The sequence below is a fragment of the Anopheles stephensi genome, chromosome 3 (genome assembly GCF_013141755.1).
Source record: "Anopheles stephensi strain Indian chromosome 3, UCI_ANSTEP_V1.0, whole genome shotgun sequence".
NCBI classification, from domain to species: domain Eukaryota; kingdom Metazoa; phylum Arthropoda; class Insecta; order Diptera; family Culicidae; genus Anopheles; species Anopheles stephensi.
Window position 1 is genome coordinate 28,009,597 of NC_050203.1, and position 25,068 is coordinate 28,034,664.

At 43.8% G+C, this 25,068-nt stretch overlaps 1 protein-coding gene and 1 long non-coding RNA gene across 5 annotated transcripts in view; both read right to left on the reverse strand.

Annotated features, from left to right (window-relative positions):
* LOC118510096 overlaps positions 1 to 25,068 on the reverse strand; it is a 172,587-nt gene that overhangs the window by 38,812 nt on the left and 108,707 nt on the right. For all 4 annotated transcript variants that reach the window (XM_036051525.1, XM_036051521.1, XM_036051523.1 and 1 more), the window contains 5 exons: positions 22,769 to 22,887; positions 17,388 to 17,532; positions 11,152 to 11,341; positions 7,790 to 7,926; positions 7,228 to 7,305 (listed from right to left, as the gene is read on the reverse strand). In XM_036051525.1, the coding sequence (XP_035907418.1) occupies positions 7,228 to 7,305; positions 7,790 to 7,926; positions 11,152 to 11,341; positions 17,388 to 17,532; positions 22,769 to 22,887 (669 nt within the window). The remainder of the gene's footprint in view (positions 1 to 7,227; positions 7,306 to 7,789; positions 7,927 to 11,151; positions 11,342 to 17,387; positions 17,533 to 22,768; positions 22,888 to 25,068) is intronic.
* LOC118510101 lies at positions 2,890 to 6,431 on the reverse strand. Its single transcript, XR_004905965.1, has 3 exons — positions 4,951 to 6,431; positions 3,099 to 4,893; positions 2,890 to 3,028 (listed from the first exon to the last, which is right to left on the reverse strand). It is a non-coding gene; the product is annotated as an uncharacterized LOC118510101 (long non-coding RNA).

Sequence of the window (25,068 nt, forward strand, 5' to 3'; positions counted from 1 at the left end):
TTCATTAGCGAAACAATCAGTGACGGCAACAACAGCAGCAGCAGCAGCACCGTGGAGTCAGGTGTTTATCCGTCGCGTGCAGCATAATAGAAATGAGGAGAGAGAAAACAAGACACAAATCGAGATGGATTAGTCAATGCGTCAATGTGTTAAAGCTCAAGAACAGTGGAGTTCAGCACGGAGGACAACATGGATCTTTTGTCCAGTGTTTTGTCCGGTCAGTTAATCAGTACAGCTGTTGAATTTGGATAATTAGTATAATTAATTAATTTGCATGAAAATATTTTGAATTGTTATTGCATGAAAAATAAACAACACTTGACAACACTACGAGCAGAGAGTATAAACCAGACGCCAATGTAAGAAAAGTGAACTAGAGTAATTGAATTATGTACAAATCTGACGGTTGAATAAACATTACAAAAGCAACTTCCAAACGCATAACACATATTCAATTATCCGCTCCAGTTTTAGAAATTCCCAAATATCACAAGTTTCCTCCCTTCACGACCGGTGTAATTTATACATTTGGTCCTTCGAACCGGATCGGTGAAAGGAAGCATTACGTGCAGTGAAACTTGCAGCAGGACACTACGTGTTCACAGATTTGGGAATAAACGGCACTACGTACCGTTTATGTACAGTGGTGATTCAAAGTGTGATATTTCTCCGTTTAAATCCGTTGTGTTTATCATAACCTTTGGTTGCCCCGCTATCACGGGCAAAGGAGACGTTTGTGAAGTGTTCGTGAAGATTACATCGTGTCACGAACAAGGAACAGAAAAGCGAGTTGTGTAGTTCGATCGGAACGCGTAAGAAAACCGACGCCACCCACGCCATTTCAAATTTGGCACCCATAACTGCAACGACACCCATTGCGTTTTCAAATTTGCGCCATTCGAAATTTGGTTTTGCGTACAAGTTGCATCCAAGTTACAGTGAGATTATCCTACGCGCCAAAAATTCAAAGAGAAAATGGCGAAACAATTAAAAACGTTTCAACTGAAAAAACGCCAAGCTGCCGAGCTAATTAAAACCGTGGAACAGTTCACCAGTGAATATACCGATGATAGAGTGAGTGAAGTATCAGTGTGTCTAGACCAGCTGGAAAGGTATTACGAAGATTTTCTCCAGGCAAGCGCGAAAGTTTCGGAGCTAGATGAGGATGGGGCGGAAACGTATGTGGCGGAACGTTGCGAAATGGACACGCGTTACCGACGCGTGAAGGGTTTCCTTCTACGAAGGCAACCCTCGAACCCGGGTGTGAGTGATTCGGTGTTGATCGCGAATTCAACGATGAATACTACGGGACGATCGAGTGCTGTGAATGTGCGTCTGCCGAAAATCGAATTACCTACGTTTGATGGTGATTCTACCAAGTGGCTTACTTTCCGGGACCGATTTGTAGCTATGATTGATTCTTCCGCGGACATTCCTAACATCATGAAGCTGCAATATCTGCTGTCGTCGTTAAAGGGTGATGCTGGATTGCTCTTCGAGCATACCACCTTAACAGCAGATAATTACGACGTGACGTGGACTGCCTTGCTGAAGCGATACGACAACCCGCGTACGCTTGTTCGCGAGTACTACCGGAAAATTCATCACCTACCGACAGTGAGCCGTGAAAGGGTGGATGAATTGGCGCAGCTCGTGGATGAATTCACGCGGCACGTGAACGGGCTGAAGAAACTCGACGAGCCCGTTGAGTACTGGGATACGCCGCTCGCCAACCTCTTGCTGATGAAACTGGACACGGCGACCATCTTGGCTTGGGAAAACCATTCAGCACAGCACACGAAAGATAAGTACAAGGAGTTAGTAGATTTCCTTCATAGTCGTGTCCGAATCCTTAAGTCAACGCGTGAGTTTTCCCATACTGAACTAAATACGAGAATGGTGGCCGGTAGCAAAAAAATATTCGAACATAGACCAAGGTTGGTGGGTAACACAGCGACGGCAGGAAGAGCAATACCGCATATGTCAGCGCCACAGCCACCACAACCACCGTGCATTTTTGGTTGCACGGAGGCTCACCATTTGCGGGTTTGTCCGGAATTCGCAAATAAGGACGTACCTCAACGGCGGGAAATCGCAACACGAGAACGGCTGTGTTGGAATTGCCTGAATCGTCATCACCAAGTGAGGGATTGCCGCTCGTCGTACCGGTGCACTACGTGCAAGGCACGACATCATTCACTACTACATGTGAATTCAGCGGTGACCATGGCTGCGCAATCCGATGAGGAAATGGTTCTTCTGGAAACGGTCCTTCTCCAGCTCGTGGATGATCACGGCAACACGTATGATGCGCGGGCACTTCTCGATTCGGGATCGATGTGCAATTTCGTTTCCGAAACCATGGCGCAGCGATTGCTGACACCATTTTCAAAGGTAGACGTTGCCATATCTGGTATAGGGCAACAGATGCAGCACGTCAAGGGTTCCATTACAGCGGCCGTTCAATCGAAAGGGGCTGACTTCTCTACAACAATGGAATTCCTTGTACTAAAGACTCCGTCGGCAGATCTTCCAACCACACCGATAAACGTAGAGTCGTGGTTCCTCCCGAATATAAAGTTGGCTGATCCTACTTTCCACGTCCCCGGAAAGGTAGATGTGGTTATTGGCGGAGATACATTTTGGGAACTACACACTGGAAGGAAGCGGTCACTGGGCGAAGGAAAACCATGGTTGTTGGAGACACCGTTTGGATGGGCGATCTCTGGGAATACTTCCCGTTGTTCTGGGCCCAATTTGCGGTTGTGTCACCTGGCAACCAATGAAGGTGACATTGCAGCTTCGCTACAACGGTTCTGGGAGGCTGAGAGCATTTTAGAAGGCCCTGCGTTGTCTTTGGAAGAAGACCTGTGTGAGAAGTATTATGCTTCCACGACTACGCGAAATGCTCAAGGTCGCTATGTCGTATCGTTGCCGCGAAATGCCAAACCGGAGAAAGTCCTGGGTTTGTCAAGGGATATAGCAGATCGGCGTTTGTTGGGAGTTGAACGGCGGCTAAAGGCCAATCCTGTAATGGAAAAGGAGTATAAAAGGTTCATGGTAGAATACGAGCAGTTGGGACACATGGTGAAACTCACCGAACCTGTCGACGATAGTGAGCCGCACTGCTACATCCCTCATCATGCCGTGATTAAGGAGTCGTGTTCTTCAACCAAGGTTCGTGTTGTTTTCGATGCATCCTGCAAAACAACATCGGGCTACTCCTTGAACGACACTTTACTCATTGGCCCAACGGTACAAGATGATCTGCTCACAATCATCTTGCGATTCAGGAAGCATTCTGTCGCATTAGTGGCAGACGTGGAGAAGATGTACAGGCAGATCCTGCATTATGATAAAGATCGAAAACTGCTACGCATTCGATATCGGGAACGTTCAACCGAACCAATAGCAACGTATGAGCTACAAACGGTGACCTACGGTACCGCATCAGCTCCGTTCTTGGCCACTCGTACGTTGCAACAAATCGCGCATGACAACAAACAGGAGTACCCCAAAGCCGTAGACCCGGTTCTGCATGATTTTTATGTGGATGACTTGCTGACTGGTGCAGCAAGTGTTTCAGAAGCCATCGAGACACGTAAACAGATATCATCGATGTTGGAATCAGCGGGCTTCTCACTAAAGAAATGGGCGTCGAACATACCGGCTGCGCTTGATGGTGTTCCAAGCGCCGATTTGGCCATCAAATCAGTTCTAGACTGGCAAGAAGACCAAGCAGTCTCAACACTGGGCTTGGTTTGGGAACCATCCAACGATATGTTTCGGTTTCGGGTGGATTTGCCAACCCCTGCAGAAGAGCTGACACGATGCCTGGTGTTATCATACACGGCCAGAATCTTCGATCCTCTTGGTCTGTTGGGACCAACGGTGATACTCGCCAAGATGTTCCTGCAACGCCTATGGGGATTGAAGCACGAGGGGAAGACGCTGGACTGGAATCGTCCGCTACCAGCGGAGATTCAGGAAGAGTGGAGGAGGTTCCACTCAACGCTCTATGTGTTACGCGAACTGCGAGTACCTCGATTGGTGGCACATAGCAATCCGGAAAGGCTGCAGCTGCATCTCTTCGCGGATGCATCTCAAGGAGCCTATGGAGCATGTTGTTACGTACGCTCGGATTCGACACGGGGCTCGACGGTTAGATTGCTAGCGGCTAAGTCCAAGGTGGTGTCCCTCTCAAACACACATTCCATCGCCAGATTAGAACTGTGTGCAGCACGGCTAGCAGTACACCTGTTCCAGAAGGTGATTCGAGCACTCAACGTTTCATCGTCGACGGTTATCTGTTGGACAGATTCCATGACCGTCATGCATTGGCTCAAATCATCACCTCGTCGATGGAAGCCGTTCGTCGCCAACAGGGTGGCGCAAATACAAGAGGAGACCCGAATTTCATGCTGGCGTCATGTTCCTGGTAGCGATAACCCGGCGGATGATATATCGCGTGGGTTGAGGCCCGAAGAGTTACTGCAGTGCGAGCGATGGTGGCAGGGGCCACGTTGGTTGTCCTACGGACAGGAAGAGTGGCCGGTGGAACCAGTACTCGCGAAAGAGAACGAGACGGACATCGAGGAGCGGTTAGCGGTGTCCAAAATAGTCATCACCTCTACGACGTGTGACTTTAGCAACACACTTTTCGCACGTTATTCCTCGTACGGCAAGTTGCGAAGGGTTGTTGCTTATTGCTTGCGAATCCTCTCCAACCTCAGGGCGAGCAAGTCAACGTCGATCAACAGCGTCAAGCGGAATACGGACATGAAGACGCTATTGAGTTCCGTTCCACCGCTTACAGCGGCGGAGTTGCAGGATGCGGAACTGAGGTTGTGTCAACGGGCACAACATGATTCGTTTGCGGAGGAGATGGACGACCTGAAACGAGGAAAGCTGGTGAGCGGAAGGTCGAGACTAAAGTGGTTGTCTCCATACCTCGACCCAAAGGGTGTGTTACGCGTCGGTGGCCGGCTTGGTAACGCCAACATACCAGAGTCAACCAAACATCCGATTGTCCTCGCTGCATCACATCGGCTGTCGACACTACTGGTCGAGAACACTCATCATCAAAAGATGCACGCGGGGCCACAATTCATGTTAGCAACAATCCGGCAGAAGTTTTGGTTGATTGGGGGCCGAAACTTAGCAAAGAGCGTGTACCATCGATGCCACACATGCTTTCGGAACAAGCCAACGCTGGTGAAACAGGCGGTAGCTGATTTGCCTAAGTCACGAGTGACACCAACGCGACCGTTTGCCGTCAGCGGCGTCGACTACTGTGGGCCGTTTTTGTTAAAGTCGACCGTCCGCAACCGAAGCCCAACGAAGGCATACATCGCGATATTCGTATGTTTCGCGACAAGGGCAGTCCATATCGAGCTGGTGAGTGATCTCACATCGACTGCTTTTCTATCAGCACTACGTCGCTTTGTCGCGAGACGTGGTAAAGTAGCCGAATTGCATTCGGACAATGCAACGACGTTCAAGGGCGCGGCACACGAGTTGCATCGCATCTATAGGATGCTGAAAATCGATGAGGGTGATAGGAGAGCGATCTTTGATTGGTGCGCAGAGAACGAACTGGTATGGAAGTTTATCCCCCCGCGTGCGCCTCATTTTGGAGGACTTTGGGAAGCGGCAGTTAAGTCCGCTAAAAGGCATCTGTTAAAGACGATAGGAGTTAGAAGTGTGACGCAAGAAAATATGCTTACCCTTCTGGCACAAGTTGAGCTTTGTTTAAATTCGCGTCCATTGATACCAATATCAGATGAGCCAACAGATTTGGAAGCACTAACCCCGGGCCATTTCTTGATAGGGAGTAGCATGCAGGCGGTACCACAAGTAGATCTTAGCAAGATTTCTCCGAACCGTTTGAAGGAGTACCAATTAGTGCAAAGGCAGATGCAAGAGATTTGGGCACGGTGGTACCCAGAATATCTACAGCAGCTACAGGCCAGGGCAAAGCACGCGAACAATACACCGGTGAAGCTAGAAGTGAACCAATTAGTGATCGTGAAAGAAGACAATACCCCACCTGCAGTTTGGCCAAAAGGGCGAATAACAGCTTTGCACCCAGGAAAGGACGGTGTAGTGAGAGTAGTAACTTTACGAGTGGGCACAGGAAAAGAAATTGTTCGAGCCGTCAGCAGAATCGCGTTACTACCCAATCCAATCGAACAGAGAGGTTAGAGCGGAAGAAGGATACACGTGGGAAATAGTAAACAACAGTTGTTGACATTTGGAGCGTCAAGTCAAGTTAAGTTTACACGTCGATCACATAGTTTCATGCATTTAAAAGAATTCTCTTTTGGTGGCCGGAATGTTGAATTTGGATAATTAGTATAATTAATTAATTTGCATGAAAATATTTTGAATTGTTATTGCATGAAAAATAAACAACACTTGACAACACTACGAGCAGAGAGTATAAACCAGACGCCAATGTAAGAAAAGTGAACTAGAGTAATTGAATTATGTACAAATCTGACGGTTGAATAAACATTACAAAAGCAACTTCCAAACGCATAACACATATTCAATTATCCGCTCCAGTTTTAGAAATTCCCAAATATCACAAGTTTCCTCCCTTCACGACCGGTGTAATTTATACAACAGCACAGGCACAAACCGTAAGCGAACAACTTTTCATTGGAGTGTACTAACCCACACATACACACACACACCCTTCTAATCCGATGCAGGCGAATGTGAATAATTTGTCAATTTACATGCCCGGTTGCGTTGGAAATAATTTAGCGCTCGGTTATTATGGATCCCCAGCGTTTTCGGGGGATTTAGTGTTTGGGTTTATGTGTTTGTTTGAGCATGTGTGTTTGTGGGTTAATTAGACCTGAAATTGGTAAATACCGCTGATTTATTATTGTTTAAATACTTCGTTCAGGAGAGTGGCACTAAAAACACGGGTTAGCTAGTGGTTTTAATTTTGCGATGCAAATGAGCTGATAAGTGGAATGATGGTTTGTGTAGGTGTGTGTGTGTATGCGTGTGTGTGTTTGGGTTTAGAATGCAGTTTATTTACAGAGAGCACGTTTGTGAAAATTGTACTTTTTTGTATTCAATTTTATTTTTTGACCAGAATTGCCTACTATTACTTTACAAATAAGTGACCATTAGTTGATTAATTTATTCATGGTGCGAAGGTTCATAAACACCAATTCAAGTTTTTCTGAATGCAAAGTCAATGAAACATACCTTTAGCTCAAACCATATTATGCAGCTGTCACCAAGTGGGGCATATCGTAGATACGAGGATCCGTTGAAGGAAGGCACCTATGAATAAAAAAAAGGAAAATGAAATGGTAATAGTTACAAAACCATTAAGTTTTTTTGTGAAATGGCAGTCCGAGACCTTTCAAAAGAAAAGAAAAAATCCGTCATCCGTCATCAGCAAAAATCACAAGGATCGTTTAAATAATAAATAATAATTTTTCTATTGCTTTGCTGCTGCAACCCATTTTATAACTTCTATAGGAAATCAAATTTCAATTTAAAAGCCCATTTTAATCTTTCTGCTTTTTTTTTGTCGATCCCATATTGTCTATTACCAAACAATTTGAAATCATTTTCCAGTTTTTCTTGTACCCTTTTTCAATGCAAAAATGCAACCAAATAAAAAGAAACAAAAACGAACCCCAAAAACGAACCCCAAAAACAAAAACCCCAACGCAGCAACAACCATTTTGCCGGCACTTTACTACCGATACCGGCAAAGAGCTCGGTTTCTACCCACGCTAGTTCTCTATTAATCACGTACCTGTAAATCCAGTCGCATCTCGCATAAATCACCGCCAAATCCCAGCGGACAGAGACAGATGGCACCGTCATCCGACGGCAGACATTTACCCCCGTGCTGGCACGGGTAGCGACTGCACCGATCGGTTATGCATTCCTCTGCACGGTTTCGTACGCCAGCGTGCCGAGTCGTCCGGGATGTGTTGTCCGGGTGGTTGAGAAGGCGATGCGAACGGGCAGCATTACCATCATGATGTTTCCATATTTTTTCCCCCATTTCCCATTATTCAGTTTTTTCCCCCGTTCAGTTTGAGCGATGCATACACATGTACGGTCGTGGTTGAGTCGCGTGAACAATGTTTATGTTGTGTGATGTTGTATTATTATGTTGTTGTGTTTCGCGTTTGCGTTCACGTTTGTTCCCCACCGATTTGTGTTTCATTTTTCCATTATTTATTGTTCGATCCCGCAGCATCACCGTCAGCCAACATCAACCGTCGTCCGTAGCAGCACGCCAACGCCGGGAGGATGAGTCGTTTTTTTGGTGAATTGATATGGAAATGAGAGAAAGAAAGAACGAAGGTAAAGATGAAAAAGTGCTACTGAGCTGTGGAAAACATGCAGGCGAACGTTATTTTTGACATACAATTAACCCATCCTTCGCCCAGCTGTGCTGAATGCTGTGCCCATGAAAAACAGCACTCAGGGAAAGGAATATTTTTACTATACAGCAAAGGGATAAATATAAATGAATATGGCACGGCTATAAACGTACAGAAAATGGTGGTACAATCGAGAAGAAAAGGAAAAGCGAGAATATTTTCGGCCCAAGTTTGTGTGAGGGGAAGCAAAACCAGAAAAAAACGAGCGGATTGGCTGTCGCGAGTGGCAAAAGGAATTCTTTGGTAGAAAAATTAATTATCATTTAATTAAATTGTAACGCAGTGCGATCATCGCCGGTGTGAAAACTGGTTGGCAACCAGGAAAAGAAAGTCGGCCGAATGGGTGAAGGTTTGGAAGGAAAAAACGCCTGCAGTCGTAAAAGCCCTCTAGGGAGAATGGCGCTTCCGCTTAATTCAGTTATCTCCGGTACTCGCTCTCTTTCTCTCTGCCTCACTTGTTCCGTCTTCCAGAAGAATATTTCCTATCCACCATACCCTTGGAGGGTGTTGTGTGCTAATGGAATGAAGTTTAAAACTAAGATGGACACAAAAAAACTTAAACTTTCCAACACGCGATATCACGCGATTCCGTCGTGGTGGGAAATGAGTGTGCCTGTGCCTAAGTTTTCCACCGGCGGCACACAGTGCAAATGCAAAAGGATTCCGGTGCATCGGTGCTGGAGTGAGACGGAGAACAAGACCAACATCAGGGCGTTGGGTGGGTGGGTGTATCACGAACCGAAAAAGTTTACCGGTGGCTAGGAGCTGGAGGAGTCTTGAGAAATCAACATCCAACGAGATGGGAGAGCGCAAACGTCTTTCTTGGTCAGTGTTTCGAAAAAAAGGAACTAAACTTATTTGACAGGGGGCTTATATAAGGTAAGTGAGGGGCTGCTTTTAACAATTAAACTCCATAAAATATGAACGGTAAGGGAAGAGCGCATTGTGCTTTGTGGAAAATTTGGAAACTTCTAGCTAAAACTGATACTTGAACATGGTTTAAAATTGTTTAATGCATGTGGAAAAAGTTTAAATTTTCTCAGTACCAAATAAAATATTACATAGACTGAATAAAGGTGAAAACCCGAGAGGAAATAATTCCATTTAACATTTATTTATATTAAATTAATAGCTAATGGAGACGCCTGGTGGCTCTTCCGAGTCATGACTGGACTCCTCAGCTACCGGTAATTTAAATCAAGGAACCAAACAAGGAAAAATTAAAGCAGAAACCTTATCGTTGCTTTGTTTTTTTTTCAGGAATTTCGAGTTTTGGCTTGACTTAAAATGCACTACAATTCCTGAGGAGTCTCGTGTTTAAAATTATATGAAGTTGACCGTTTGAACTTTCTATACAATCATAATAATGTTTCAAAACGATAGTGTGATATTTCAAACTCAAACTCAAACAAATGGTTAAATGATACTTCAAAGGTTGAGAGTTTAGCATGGTTATAAGAACACTGGGATGATATTCAATAGCTGCATACAATGTTCAATAGCTTCGTAGTCGCCTTACATTGTTCACAACACTGTTTCAAACAAAAACAAGAAACAAATACAGAGCAACATAAAACCAGGAAAAGTTTACTGTAGCTTAAAAATCTACAGGAACAACAATACAGCATCACGATTTAAATTTTCACGCAAACACATGATTTACACATCGCTAATGATACGCCAGATTTAGCCCGCCTTAAAACAGAAAACCGTTTAGCAAAAAGCACTCACACATACACATTTCCTTTTTTTTCTGGGAAAACGATCATGCCTGTCGAAAACTCATGCCCCGTGGCACTAAGCACCTCAACGGTTCCAAGAACAAGGCAGGACTTTTATTTTTAACTTCTTAAAAAACCGGTCGCTCTTAGCACCCGATCGATGATGCCAGACTTGCTTTCGACTTTAGCAGCTACGGTGAAAGTTGGGAAACTAATTTAAGAGAAAGTTTCCATCCCTCTTTACCCCATTGCCATGTGTCTGTGTGTCTGTCAGTGTGTGTGTGTGTGTGGAAGCTTAAGATTTTTTTTATTGTTTCTTCGGTTTCGTTGTTTTCGTCATGACGCGTGAGCTGACGTGCTGTCTAACCAGTCAGAAAACCAATGCCTCAACGAGATGGTCGCCCAGGATGGACGGGGTCACATGGAAAATTCTTGTTACGAAGATAGAGAGAGCAGCAAAAAAAAACTACTTTTAAAAGTTTCCACTTTCCGTTTAGCTGACAGCTTTCAGTTTTATTCTTTCAGCTTCTCTGAGATGTTGTTTTATATTTTTCTCTTTCTGCCACAAATTGTCACATGGGTTCGCTTTTGTCGCCGTGCGTTCGGTCGCTTGTTTTGTCATACTCGATTATTTGTGGTAGCCAGACTTTTGCGTAAGTTTCTATCTCCATTTAGACACATTTACCAAACCAACGTCGGGAAAAAAAAGTTTTACCATTCGGATAAACAAGTGGGGAACAACAGACACGCTTGTCGATTTATGCCCTTGGCAAGGTACGACCCACAAAAACAAAACGAATTCAAAACAATCGTGCCAAAATGTAAGTGTGAGTGCCCGCAAGTGCGTAAGTGAGAAAAGCTTTCAAATCCACCAGACACGCATTTGTTAGTGGTTTGTTTTTTTCACGCACCCTGCAGAACACATTCTAATGGAGGCGCCCAGTGTTTTTGGACAGTTTTGTTTTGTTTTACTGTATGCGTTGAAACAAAGTTGTACTTACGGATATCGAAACCATGGGACACGTCGCCAAGTGCGCCCTGCTGGAAGTTGTAATCGTGATCATTAGCGACAAACTTTCGTATGCATCCGGTAAAGCCGGTGCTGACGGGAAGCTTCCGGTCCAGCCCGGTGATGTTGCCGTATCCACCGAGAAACACCGGCTCGCGGAAGGTGATGCGCGAGAACAGACCCTGTTTGTGGAGAATAAAGAAAAAAGAAATACATAAGCAAAGGATATAATGTTCTGAAGGTTTGGAGCATCCTGCAAGATGAAAAGGTGTGATGATTGAGACTGATACTCGAACTGAACGGCATAATGAAATGCATCTTACAATCGCTGATGGTGGCCTTTTTGAGGTTGTTGAACACATTTCAACGTTTCGTTCTGTGTATCAAAGTGATGATGTAAATGGATACTGGGTGTGGGAAGCTTGGTCATTGGCCTTGCTTTTTCTATGCGAATATTTGATGGTATTTTGATGAGACTAAGAAAACGAAGCACGAAGCGTCAGCACAATTTCGACGAAAGTATCAGACCAAAAAGAAAACATTTGTATCGCAGAACCAACGGCAAGGTTCTCAATATTTATTTCACCGATAAATTCTAGGGAGGATATTGATAAGAAAAGCTTTAAATGTCAAACATAGCTAAAGAAGATGTGAAAACTCGAATCAAAATAATTTAAAACGAAATTTAAACATTAAACCATCTGGAAAATGGAGCCGCCTGGTGGCTCGTAGGATTCAATGACCAGGTACAGATGATCGAAATCATGGGGAAAAATGTAAATATCTGTCTCATAAAGATTTCATGTTAAAAAAAGAAGAATAACAAAAGTGTTCTTTTATCTGACAAAAAAAAAATACTCAAAATTGTTTTCTACAACATTAATTATCATTATGTTGAATAGTATGATTTTAATGTCAAGAAAACCAAGGAAATATATTTTAAATATCTTTTAATAACGCAGAATAATTAACGCAGCATTATTTTAATCCTGTTTTTGTGTATAATCATAATTAAATCCTACGAAAAACAAACAAGTCAATTGAATTCACTAAGCTACTAATCCCAGACAATGAACTTATTCCTTCTTTACAGCTATCCAATGACCTGTGCAGTCAATCATCTATTATTGAACACACACCCCGTGCACACATACACACTCAACCAACCTCAACATCTTATCGTAATCTCCACAATCACTTTCAACAATGACCTCACCCGTATGCACGGGCACATTGTACGAGGTCAAGTCGCGCTCAAGCTCTCTGCCGCCGGCCCAACGGGCTAATATGTTCCAAAACCACCGGCTTAAGCACGTCGTTAATCAGAGGGATTTCACTGTACTTGAAAGTGCACCGGCAGTGGCAGTAGTAGCAGTAGTAGTAGTTATAGGCACATCGTTAGCCATCGACTACCAGCAGTCCGCAATTTTGCCCGCCGGACTGATATATTAAGTCATTAGCAGCTAATTGAATCCCTGCCATATTGCTACCCTCGCGTTCCCCATTTCACCGAGCTTCATTCCGTTCCCAAATTTCCCCGTCCTCGACCCGTATGACCCGCAATCAAAGCAGAGCCTCGGGAGCGAGCGAGACGCGGACGAGAGCTTGCACGTGGGAGCATTTGCAATGGGACGTATCTCGATTTCAACCCACATAATCACACCGTAACTCTGGTGAAAATTTTCACTTCATTTAACATCAATTTTCTTGCCAGCTTTCTACGCACCGGCCACCACAGCAGCTTCTTGACAGCAACCTTCTGACGCCCGATGGACCCGATAATATCTTGCCACGAAACGTTCAAATCCTCACAGAATGTGTGTGAGTGTGCGTTTGTCACCAGGGTCAAAATTATCACCACCATCAAAGCAGCCACTACCGATGCTGACGATTTATGGTATCAAATAAAAGCAAGCATCAAGTTCTCGGTGCGCTGAAGTTCGGGTAACACAGTTTTACGTTGAAACCATTGCCTCTGAACTTTGCACACAGCACAAATCGTACGTCTGGACAGCTATTTACACGGATCAACAGCTTCGGCTCGATGCATAATTGATGTAGTGTGTGGCCCGGTTCCGTTCGACACCACTCGCCACCTATAATTGAGTGCACATTTAGGTCAGTAATTTTATTGTGCATTAAAATCGTTAATCCATTCCGCTGCAATTCCGGTGCAGCGGATGTTCATTTGACTCGGTGCCACACTCGCTGACGATGGAGACAATCATGCGTTTGCGATCTTTGGTCGCGAGAGAAATAAAAACCACTGCAGTCGAACACGGTCTATAATTAACATCACGAAATGAAGTCATGCATGTACGCTGCTGTTCGGGTTATAAATATATTAAGATAAAGTTGAAGCCGATTATTGAGATAACCCGAATGCTTTGGGCAAAAGATTTTCTTGAGGAGAGATTTTCCTAGAACACAAACGTCTCGGTTGGCTATTTGTTTGTTGGTAGATTCCAGCAATCGGCTAAAGATAAGCCGATGAGAGCAAATGTCAGATATGAATTAATGCCATACCTTGCCCGGTATCCCAAGGCACACTCGGAACCCAAAGCCAGCTCGATGCCTGCCTAGAAGTTCGTCCGATGACCGGACCACCGTAAGGCGAGTAAAGCTCCCACGTGTGCGCTGGGATCTAATGAAAACAAGTAAGATGCCCAGTACGCCAACCCCTCTTCAGCCAACCTCTAGGTCAACCGTCCATAATCGGCTTCCGGCACTCAATCGATGACAAATGGTCCAATCTTGAGAATTACTTAGCCCCATCCTAATTTATTGGGGCGTACATTGGCGTACACGGTTGCTGCACAAAAGCTTCCACACCAGCGTTGACCACCGTCACTGCTAGCGGCCGCCTAGAATATCGACGAGAAAGTCCCATCGTAGTGCCGACTTCCAACCACACAGAGAGAGAGAGAGAGAGAGTCTCAGATCAGACCGGAAGGTGTTTTGGAACAGGGAGTGGAATTGTTCGTGTCTTTCGAAGCGCCCAGCTGTAATCTAGAGAGTAAACATAATTAAAATCCCATTGTTTCCGGCCTGTATCCCGCACTGACGGTATTAAGCTTCGGCCGACTGGAGCGTTGATAGTTGGTGCCGATGGCTGGAACAGGGTTGATGCCGGGGGGATTATGCAACTGGTTTTCGCCGCCCAGGAAACGGTTCTGCGCTGCTTCTGGTGCTCCCGAACCGGTACCGGAAAACGGGGACGGGAGGACTAGAGGAGTCGAGCAGGTCGTTGTAAAATCGTTAATTCCGACAACATCCCGTAGCTTGTGTTGCGTGTGTGTGTGTGTGCATAATACAGCGAGAGAGCGGTTTGCAGAAGTATAGCTGAAGTCAAAAATGGGAACAGCGTAGTAAAGCTGTAACGTGCGCTGGTGGCTGTAGCACAATTGATTTACATGCATTTGATGGTAAAGTAAATATTATTTTACACGATTGTGGACGGTTAGATGATTGCAGTGAAAATAATAATACTGTATCTAAACGATGAACAATTAGCAAGAAATCGTCGAGCATGTAATCTTCTAGAATAAAAGTATTTAAACTGTGGATCAATAGTACAATTCAACTCAATTTATGGAAGGCTCTGCACAGTAAAGTTGAGTAAAACAACATAAACTAGTAGAAATCATTATCTCTTTGTCTGCTAATTTGGAGCTCGAACTACAATATCTAGCCAGACAAGATCAGGCTCTGGAAAATCCAGAGAAAAAAGTTTAACAGACTAAACAGAAACTATTTTGTTTAATAGTCCTCACTGTTTGCCAAAGACTGGTCCGAGCTTCAAATATTTAAGAATTCCAAAAAAGTAATAGATTGAATACTTCTTACAAAAGTTCTAGGTGTTTTATTATTTAAAATCTTCACTAATATAGTCTGTCATGAAATCAAAGCTTTAAAAACAATCAGAATCAGACCTACCAAGCCGACCGCACTGTTCGGTGGTTAGACCTAATGAAAGGTTTCCAATCCAGCGACCGGCCGCAAACTAGCATAGCAAAGACTTGGTCGATATGCTGTCAATAAAGTGTTGGACAAATTAGGTACGTTCTTGGAATGTGATCAAAGGTCGGTAGTGTTGAGACTCAATAATATGCAAAAATCGTTGTTGTTTATCCCAGTTTTTCTATGCATGTAAGTTGCGTATCCGTTTGACAGTCGTATTTAAATTTCATACCCTGATTTCTATCTCCAAATCAGTAATTTACATTCTCGGGTTTCATTATTAGTTTCAATTCGGCGAATTTTAGATGGCTGGATGAGTGTTTCGTTAATGACATAAATAATGAAAGTAATGAAATAGGATAGAACTACTTTCGTTGAATTGCTTCAACAGTAGAATCTATTTCAACAGTAGACTACAATAAAAATTTGATTGAAAAATGACTTGCGTTGTTGCGTTAATAATTAGACGCATAACATGCCTAATTTTATTGATTTGACGAGCAATCTCAGCATTTACATCAAAGATTATGGCACAAATTTTAATAGTATAATGACTCAATAGACTTCTTTAGACAACATCGTTACCAGGTAATCCAAACCTTGCTATGGAGGAATGGCCCAGATGTGATTTCATTTCAGGGCAAGCCTTGCCATATAAAACATCGGTTCCGAAATGATGAGGCATAAAAACTTCCTTTTCGATATCGATATTCATGCATAATATACAAAAAAACGCATAGTTTCTGATGGTTTAAGCACCATCTGGACTCTAGATCAAGACTTTATTTTATTTTTATTTTACTAATTAATAATGACGGACTGATGCCGTATTGTCACCACCGCACAAGGTGGCTGTGAATTATATTCACGAAAAATAAACAAGGAAAGAAAATTAACAAGGCATTTCCTCCTAGTCATTTGCCATATCCCGGGTATGCTCGGTTTCTAGAACAAGACTATATCAAATAAAACCTGACCAAGACCTCTCGAGAAGTAGTAGACGGATCGGTATTCTCATACACAGACTTCACTATTCAGCCATGAGTGTTTCAAGGCAAACAAAGTAGACCATTGCTCACGGTTGACCCAAGCCTACAATCCTTGTGGACTCAAATCATGTCCTTAGCATAGTCATTTTCTGTCTTCTAATTGGTTGTGTAACCTCTGTTTATGTTGGCTTATCATTTAAAAATTATTGTAGCTGATTGAACAACAAATATCAATATCTGTGTCCATATCACTTTCGATTGATGATGTGGACATGAAAATATATCAAACAGCAGGATCAGCATTGTGGTCTTTAGCAATTTCCCATTTAACTTGACAAAAAACTGAAGGCCCGAGAAAAGATTACAACACACAGAATATTTTCCAGTCCAGTGTCAACTCTCAGTTACGATTGTTTGTCAGATCCAGCTTCAGCAGATTGATGTGGCAAAGGCAAATAGATTTCCCCAGCTAGCTCAAACCGACAACCCAAACCTCCCCACACCTCCCAACAAGAAATGTTTGATACAACGATGTATAGAAAGAAAAACGCTTCCTATGCAACAATTTCACACAAAATACATCCGTATCCCCATCCCATCCTACCCACCAACCCAATGTTATTTATTTGTGTACGAATGCGGAGTAACGATCGCCCTACCGCCTTGAAGCAGCCGTCACACAAATCAACCACAAGCAAAAGGCAGAAGCAGCCCGGTACGGCCAAAACAAACCGGACAGCATCCGTCCGCCCGCTGGCAAGTTTTCGAACGCTCGCAGCAAAGTTGCAAAAATAATCAATTTGTATTCTTCCGTTCACAAGCACAATGCTGCAATTTCCGTTCTTCCCGGAACGAAGAAACTCGTGCCACTGCAACTTGCCACCGTTACCCGGGCAGAAGTTTTTGGAACCGATCGGGAAGAAAGTTCCGAGCGTCTTGGCATCTTGGCGATGGGAGCGCTGTTCACCGCACCAGTCGACGGGCTGCGAGTCGGCATGCGGCTGTTGCGGTGCACAATGCACAAAATTCTTTTGTTGTACGAATATACAAACAATTCTGATGAAATTTGTGGTCTTTGTGATGCAACGCTTGGCCAACGATATGTACTGGCGCAGTGCTTCTACTCTAAATGCCACAAACGGGCGAGGGATGAGAATCGTGAGAGCGGTTTGCCGTGCAACCGGAACTAGGAAACGCAACGCGAGCAGTAGTAATTCCTTCTGGGAGGTTGAAGCACAAATTTGGAACACTTTAAACGCGTCAAGAATGCAGCTCTTACCTTCGATCGGCCCTGCACTCGGTTGCCCTGGTTAAGGACGAGCCACGCGTCCCAACGATGCCGGTAGATGGTAATCGTGTTCCATTGGTTGAGGACGATCGTTTCCTCCGACTTGACGCGACCCATGCCCGAACCGCAGTCAAACCTGGAAAAGAAAACAGGCAATGAATATCAGCAATAAAACAATGAACGATCGAAGATCGACAATTCTTCGGCTTACAAAAGGGGTAACAAATTAAACATTCCAACCACCATTTAATTGAAATTGAAATCATTCATAAAGCGACGCAAAGGTCCGTGCATAATATATTTTCCTTTCCGCCGCACAGCGCAAGTAATTTATCTTGAACGGCAAACCCAATTTGTTCCGCAGTTCGTTAGAGAGTTAATTTCGTCATCCTCCGAAATCGTTTCCGAGCGAGCTTCAGCCGTTCACAATCGGCTTACCCGGTGAACGGATTAAAATGTGAAAGTTTCGCCATCTTGTCGTGAAAACTTTGCACCGGGTCTGCATGTCTGGCAAATTCGTCGCCCGTCGTTTGCCTACCCGAACGAACGAACAAACTGTCATCCATTATCTCTTTGTGCTCGGGAAGACTCTTCAACACGGGTGACTTGCATGAAGGAGGAAGAGCTGTACGGGAGAGCAACAGCTATTCAGCTCGTCCGAACTCGGGGATCCGTTTAACGATGTGAAAATTATCCTTTCCAATGACAAGAGTTCGAGAACAATGAGATGACTCAAAATATTGTTCCTTCATTGAATCGGAACCGGTCGGGAAATCCTAAGAATGGGGTTTCCCCGACGCCAGAAAGTGAAAAGACTATACCCAGTCAAAGTGCTACCGAATCAAAGTTCTCAATAAGCCCCTTCAGAGACACTTCGCACCGCACAACACCATCCATCCTCTCCAACCATCCAAACCCCTTCCCATGGACCAGCGCTTGGCAGGAAATAAATAAAACGTGCCGATAATTTTTCCTCGCCATCTTCATCTATCATCAATTAAAACTAATTCGTTCCACTTTCGCGCTCGAGTAATGGCCATCGATCTGTCTATATTTCGTTCGCCGGTTGGGGTTTGGGTCGAAGCGCAGACTGTTTGAGACAGGCGGATGGTAGAGAGAGAGAGAGAGAGAGAGAGAGAGAGAGAGAGAGAAAATTAACATCAATAGAGTTTGCCATTGAGCGTGATATGGGTCAGTCACCAATTTCCAACACCGAGGAGTTTTCCCCCTGGTTGGATTTGGAAGAAAAACCAGGAAAACAATGCTGTGCGAAATTGCGAGGAGCAAGAAAGTCATCGCGCGCTAGATGCAACATGTACACGATGGCACGTGAGTCGGATACATTCATCTTGGCGGGAGCTTTCGTCCAGAAATAAATTACTTTATTAGTGTTGCCAGTGGAACCGAGCTTCAATTAAATTGGCTCGTCTATTACACGAGAATGTGTCTATTCGAGGGTGCATTAGAAAGAGTACTGTGTCCTTAAGAAGCTTAAATGGACGGGTTAACATTATTAAATTAAAATAATTAATTTCTTACATTTTATCAAATGATGTTATGCAGTCTCTATAAGAAGCATTAGTAACCATCAAAACTATGGACTCAATTTCGAAATCCATCAATGTTTATTTCGATGAATGTTTTTCATAGATTAAATTATATCAAAATGATCAAAAATAAAATAAAATTCGAATTTACCAACTTACTTACAGGACTTTCTTTCCAACTGTTGAATACTTTTATTCATCAACAGGCCAGTCCTTGAAATATTTTTCTTCCACTGATCTTTAACTAACTCTCCTACACCCTGTTGTAATCCTATTCGAAGCGGTATCAGGCGACACCTAAACAAGACTCACTCCCAGTGTTACCGCAAGCATCGAATCATGAAAAATGGTTGGCCAATATTTTCCATTTACCACAGTGAGCGGGCACAACTCCAGACACCAGGCTTTCGGTCACCCTTCAGCCCAAGTTGTGGAGTCCGATGGTGACCCACCGCCGGCATGCATGTACACACACTCACAGGGCGAGCGAACAAAGCGGAAAAGCGTGTTCGTTGCTGTGGGCATGCAGTTTTGCGCCATTTGCCAGTGTTGCGCTCGGGACCGAGCCTGTCGAAGTGGTTCAACACATACATTTATCTTGCATAATTGAACATTCCTAGGAAATTAATGTACACATAAATATCAGTTGCCAGCTGATTTATGGGCTCGAAGTTTTTGTCCCCCTTTTTGCCGGCGGCCGTGCCGTGTTAATCCTTGGTCGAGCGACTTGGTTTGGGTCCGACCACCGACACCACCGGTCGGTATTCCGGTCGGTTTTCCACCAATTGGTTCTGCAATTGGTTGAGGAATGAAGATGTTGTGTTCCGTAGTTTTGTTCCGTGGTGCGTCGGTCCAGTGACAGGTAAGCACGATACGGCGAGATCGGACTTGGTTAGCTGTGGTTGAATACACCTCAAGAAGTTGGAACTTTTAGTACACAATGTTTTATCTCACTGGTTGTAAAGTAATAAATGTGTCCTACTCAGTTGTGACCCAGTTTAAAGTTCTGCTAGGTTCAGCTTTTCAAGTTTCAATATGTTGTCCTCGATGGAACAATTTTCTTCTCCCAAGCAACGTTGTCAATCATCGAATCAATTTAATCAATCCAGGAAAAATGGTTACCATGCCTTTCGACGCTCCGTGTTTACTTTAGCCCGTTGCGTCCAGTTTCCAATCAAAATACATTTTATTTCGCTTCGCTAGCTCCCGGTCCCAAGAAGCGGATCGATCCGCTGGCGATCTACCTTACCAATCAGTGTGGCCGTTAAAGCAAAAACAACAAATACGAGTATCGAGCACTGTGCAAGGTTGGGCAATTCCTGCTTCACTAGCTAAACAAACGGAAACGGACGCTCGAGATGGTTGGCAATAACATTAATAAAAAAAGCAGGACTCTCGCTTTCTCTCTCTCTCTATCTCTCTCTCTCTCTCTCTCTCTCTCTCTCTCTCTCTCTCTCTCTAGTTCTCTGCCCCATTTCGTCACGTGCACATGAACTAAGTCAATAGCCTTCCTTTTTGGGCGTTATATTCTATCCGCACCATCAGCCATTCCGGTCGACTGGAGCAACACCATTTAAGGCAAACCTTCGGCTGTAACTCAATTAAGTTGTTGACAAACATTTTCGAACATTTTGCAATGTCGAAGCACCACGCCAGGAATGGAATGAGAGGCGTGGTGTGTGTGTGTGTGCGAGAAGAGGCCATCCAAAAATATTGCAACGCTTGCTTTCAGACGACGACGACGACGACGGTAAGCGAAGGATACCGTGGCCCGATCCGGCTCACCGCTTTAAAGGCAGCAAACACAGTTTGCGTGTGGCGTGGTGTATTTGTAAATTAAGCGCACCCAAAGCAAACACTAAAAACCCGACGGAATGGATCTATTTTTAAGTGTAAAAGTGTAAAGTTCCCCGAACACTTGGGCGCACTTGCTGCTGTGTCTGTTGCTGCTTGTGACGTGGGGGGAAAACCGCCCGGAAAAACCGGGACTGAGGGATGCTAAAAATGTGTTGCATTAAAATAAGGCCAAAGCCGGCTGCCGGTTGCGTACTGGAAGCTGATTCTTTGGCTTGCTTCACCCTCTTCTTTTTGGTTTTATTTCATGCAACACAAACAAACAACCCTTCCTTTTATGGGGTTACAGCTAATGGTTACGGCCATTAGGCGAAATAAGTGAGCCCACGCAGTCACGGTGAGCCGGGAAGGCAGACAGGCTGTGCTTCATTTACGCGAACAGTTTCGCTTTCCGGAATGGGCCAGCGAATGTTTCACTTTCACGCCGAAAAGGGACGCCGTGCTGGTGATGATGGTTTACAATTTACAGGCGAACATTTATTCGCCCGCCAGTTTGCACAGAACGAGGCCGGCGAAATGAGCTTCGGGCACTATTTCGTGCTTGATGATACATTTTAGCGATATTTTTATGGAAAGTTTCCTCGAAATGCAGTTCAAACAATGATGAATCCGGCAGACAGGAAGAAGCAACACGATGCACAAACAGTTGCTACCGGCGTACTATGCGTTTTGCAGAAAATTACCGGGTCTATGGTTCATTTTACTATTTCATCAACATTTTTCGTTGCTAAGAATAGGAATATTGCAATTTCTGACGGATGTTTGGCTTCCGAGGAAGGGAATGTCATCATCGATGATTCTATTCCATTCCAGTATTCTATTCCAACACGTTATAACATGGGGGTTTCCTCGATCCTCCAGTGTGTTCAGTGGTGGATCAAGATATTTGGAGGACCCGAGCGCAATGGCAGTTGAGGCCCCTCTAATTGTGATATTACAGGAAACCAACAGGATTTCCCTCACCGATGAGGCCCCCCCTGACCGACGAGGCCCCGAGCGGCCGCTCCTTCCGCTTCTAGGTTGATCAGCCACTGGGTGTGTTGACTGTGTTGAGTGTGTTGACTACTTTTTGTTAGATAAATCACGGATCACGAGGACCATTTGACTATCAGGATTCTTGGGAAAAGGTAAAAAGATCAAAAATAATTGCCGACCCTTGGAATACAAGGACTCAAGCAGTCGAAGTCCTTTGGAGTCCTTAAGAGCGGATCGGTGGTAAAGGCGTCTGAAGTAACGAACATTACCAGTGGCGAATCAACCTAGGAGCCTCGTCGGTCAGGAGGGCCTCATCGTTGAGGGAAATCCTGTTGTATCCTCTCTAATATCACAATTAGAGGGGCCTCAACTACCAATCCGCTCGGGGCCTCAACTACCAATCCGCTCGGGGCCTCCAAATATCTTGACCCACCCACTGATCATTACACGACATCATTGGATATCGAGTTCCGGTTAGATGGTCTCCTCGTACGTAGGAATGAATATCCAGCTACTGGAGCTTCACGGGTCGAGAAATCTTGCGGTTTTGGAACCAAAGACGAAGATAAATAAGCAGAAAAAGTCATTTGAATGACGAGATATCTTGGTATGGCGTCTTAGTTTACGAGGACTCTCGGTTAGTCAGAGACTAGACAGATGACTTCTCGAATAAAACTATTGGATAGATGGAGATCCAACTCTCTCTAGGAGTTGTGATTTAATTTAAACTCATATCTTAACTGTATGATTTGCATTTTTTGACTACCGAGGGCTCACCTAGATAACAGTAATACCTCTTTTCATGGTTATTTTTAATGTGTAAACAAGCACTTGGTAATCAATTTACATCAGCTTCACTGATAATCGTCTAGCCTATATCAAATTTCTTTCTTATTCTACCATATTTATTATAAATTATTTTAGGTATATTTTAGATAAGTGATGAGTGAATAAATACAATTCTGCACGACAATTTAAAGCCTTTTGTATACGTACCAAAACTCGACGAATCCTTGATGCAGCAGCAACGCCATAAAGTCACCGGTCAAATCGTCCCGTTCGCCGGTCAGCAGTAAAATTCCATCAAACGATTCGGGTCGAAATTCGACGTGTAGCTGCGGTAAAGGACAAGGGAACAAGCAAACACAAAACAAATGTACATCATTATTAGCACGTTGCAATACAAGAAGGATAAAGCCAAAGCCTCTTACGGTGCTTCGGAAATATTTAAACCGATTAGAAAAGATACACATAAACAGAACATTGGCGTCATGAGCCTCATGTGTACGGCGGTAGCTCTGGTTGTTTCCGGTTTGTTTCATTTTCACGTCAGTGCATCATCATGCATCATCATTCAATCGAACCTAGCTGCCCGCTCTAGCAGCCATCGTGCAATGGTACGATTTTGTGCAGGACTTTCCATTTCCTTTTTTTGTTTTAATTTTTTAAACCCTCGCAGGCACCCGTTGTTGCGTTGTTGGTAAAAAATTTCAACCGGCCAAGAGTTTTCCCGCTTTGTGCACGGTGGTGTATGGATACAAAAATTCGAGTGTTTACGTTTTAAGCGAATGCATTCTCCGTGTACAAGCGATTTAATTTCGCTCCAATACCCTGCTGAATGCCGGTGTGTGTTTGTGTGCGCGGCAGCTACAGTTAAAATTGTTTGCTAACAGTGGTGTTTGTTTTGCTTTTTCTTTTGTAAAACCGAGTAAAAACTAGGTGATTTTGAACAACAACAAAAAATGGGTGGGGGCTTTTAACATACACAATAGCCATAAAGCCACAGCGAGTGGAAAACCGGGCAGGAACACACAACGCGACATCAAACGAAATAAAATACATTTAAAAAAACACACACACACACCCACACGACTACACCGCTCCGAACACCAGTGAAACTGTTGGCAAACATTGCATAGCGCCCGTGCCGTGTTTTTGGATTGAACAAAAAATTTAACAAAAACAATAGAAACAACAGGCTAACAAAAATAAAATGGCGAGCTCCATTCGCACAAAACCTAGCAAGGTGTTACCAACGCGAACACACACTTTCGCAACAGGATCTGTATTATCGGACCCTAAAATGAGGACTCTGTTTTGCGTGACGTGTTCACCGTGCTTTCGGGTGCGGATATCATAACAATAACAACGATGCATGAAGCATGGCAGCACAATTGACGATCCCGTCCAGGGAACGCGCACGAAAAGGCATGAACACACTGAGCGAAATAAGAATAGCAGCACCATGATTTGTTCGTATTATTTTCAACATTTACGTGCCGTTGCTTCTTTTTCTAGCTTAGAATGTTTAGCAAGCAGTATATATTGAATTTTTGAATTACGTTAACGTTTAAACGTTGAAATAAAATAAGCACAATTTTGACTCTTGTTCAATAATGCCAAAATTACAACAAAACCTAAAATAATAAAAAATTAAAAATGAGTAGACAAGTAATTCATTCAAATAAGTACGAAATGTCGGGTCTAAATGGCAAAAAGAAATTCTACAATACGCAGCTCCATTAGTCCTCAGTATTCACGAGTACGATGTTACAGCTTGTTACAGCTGTCAATTTGTCTGCTAGCTGCATAAATGCGATGGGGTATGATATATTTCAGGTTTTGTATTGAATTAAGGTCCGTAGAACATGCTTATCAAATAAAATTCATCAAAATGGAGAGTTAATATCATGCTTCAGCCAGTTGAGAGCTATTGATCGCGTAATGCAAGACTCGCCATGGTCGAGTAAGACTCTTTCTAACATAGAGATACCTTCTTACTTCGATTTCGTTTTGAGTCATGACAAAGGAAATTAATAATTCCATTCCTTAAAATTGAAAAACTCTAAAAATTATCAGTGGCCACACATTTTTCCACAACTGAACACCTTTGGCACAATCGATTTCTTTTGAAGCGTGATGCGTGATTGATGGTTTATTTAAATATTGATCTTTCCTCAGAACAAAAGATGCTACAATTTATCTATTGTTACTAAATGTGCAAATGATAAAACGATTATATGCTACTTTTTGCTGAAAACCTTAGATATATAAAAAGATTGTTTAAACATTCTTCCCAATAAAACGAAAAATTGGCAAGTAAATGTTGAAAATATTCCCAAACACCATGCTGGTGCTATTTTTATTTCGCTCAGTGTGTGCTCCCGCGAAAGTTCTCCAAAAACCTCTCCCACACCCACGTGGTTTGTGCGTGGAAAAATGCGCGCAACAGAGGCCGAAGCCATCCGAAAGCTCAAAAACCATTCATCGTTCTGCACGTTCGACAGTGCAGTTGG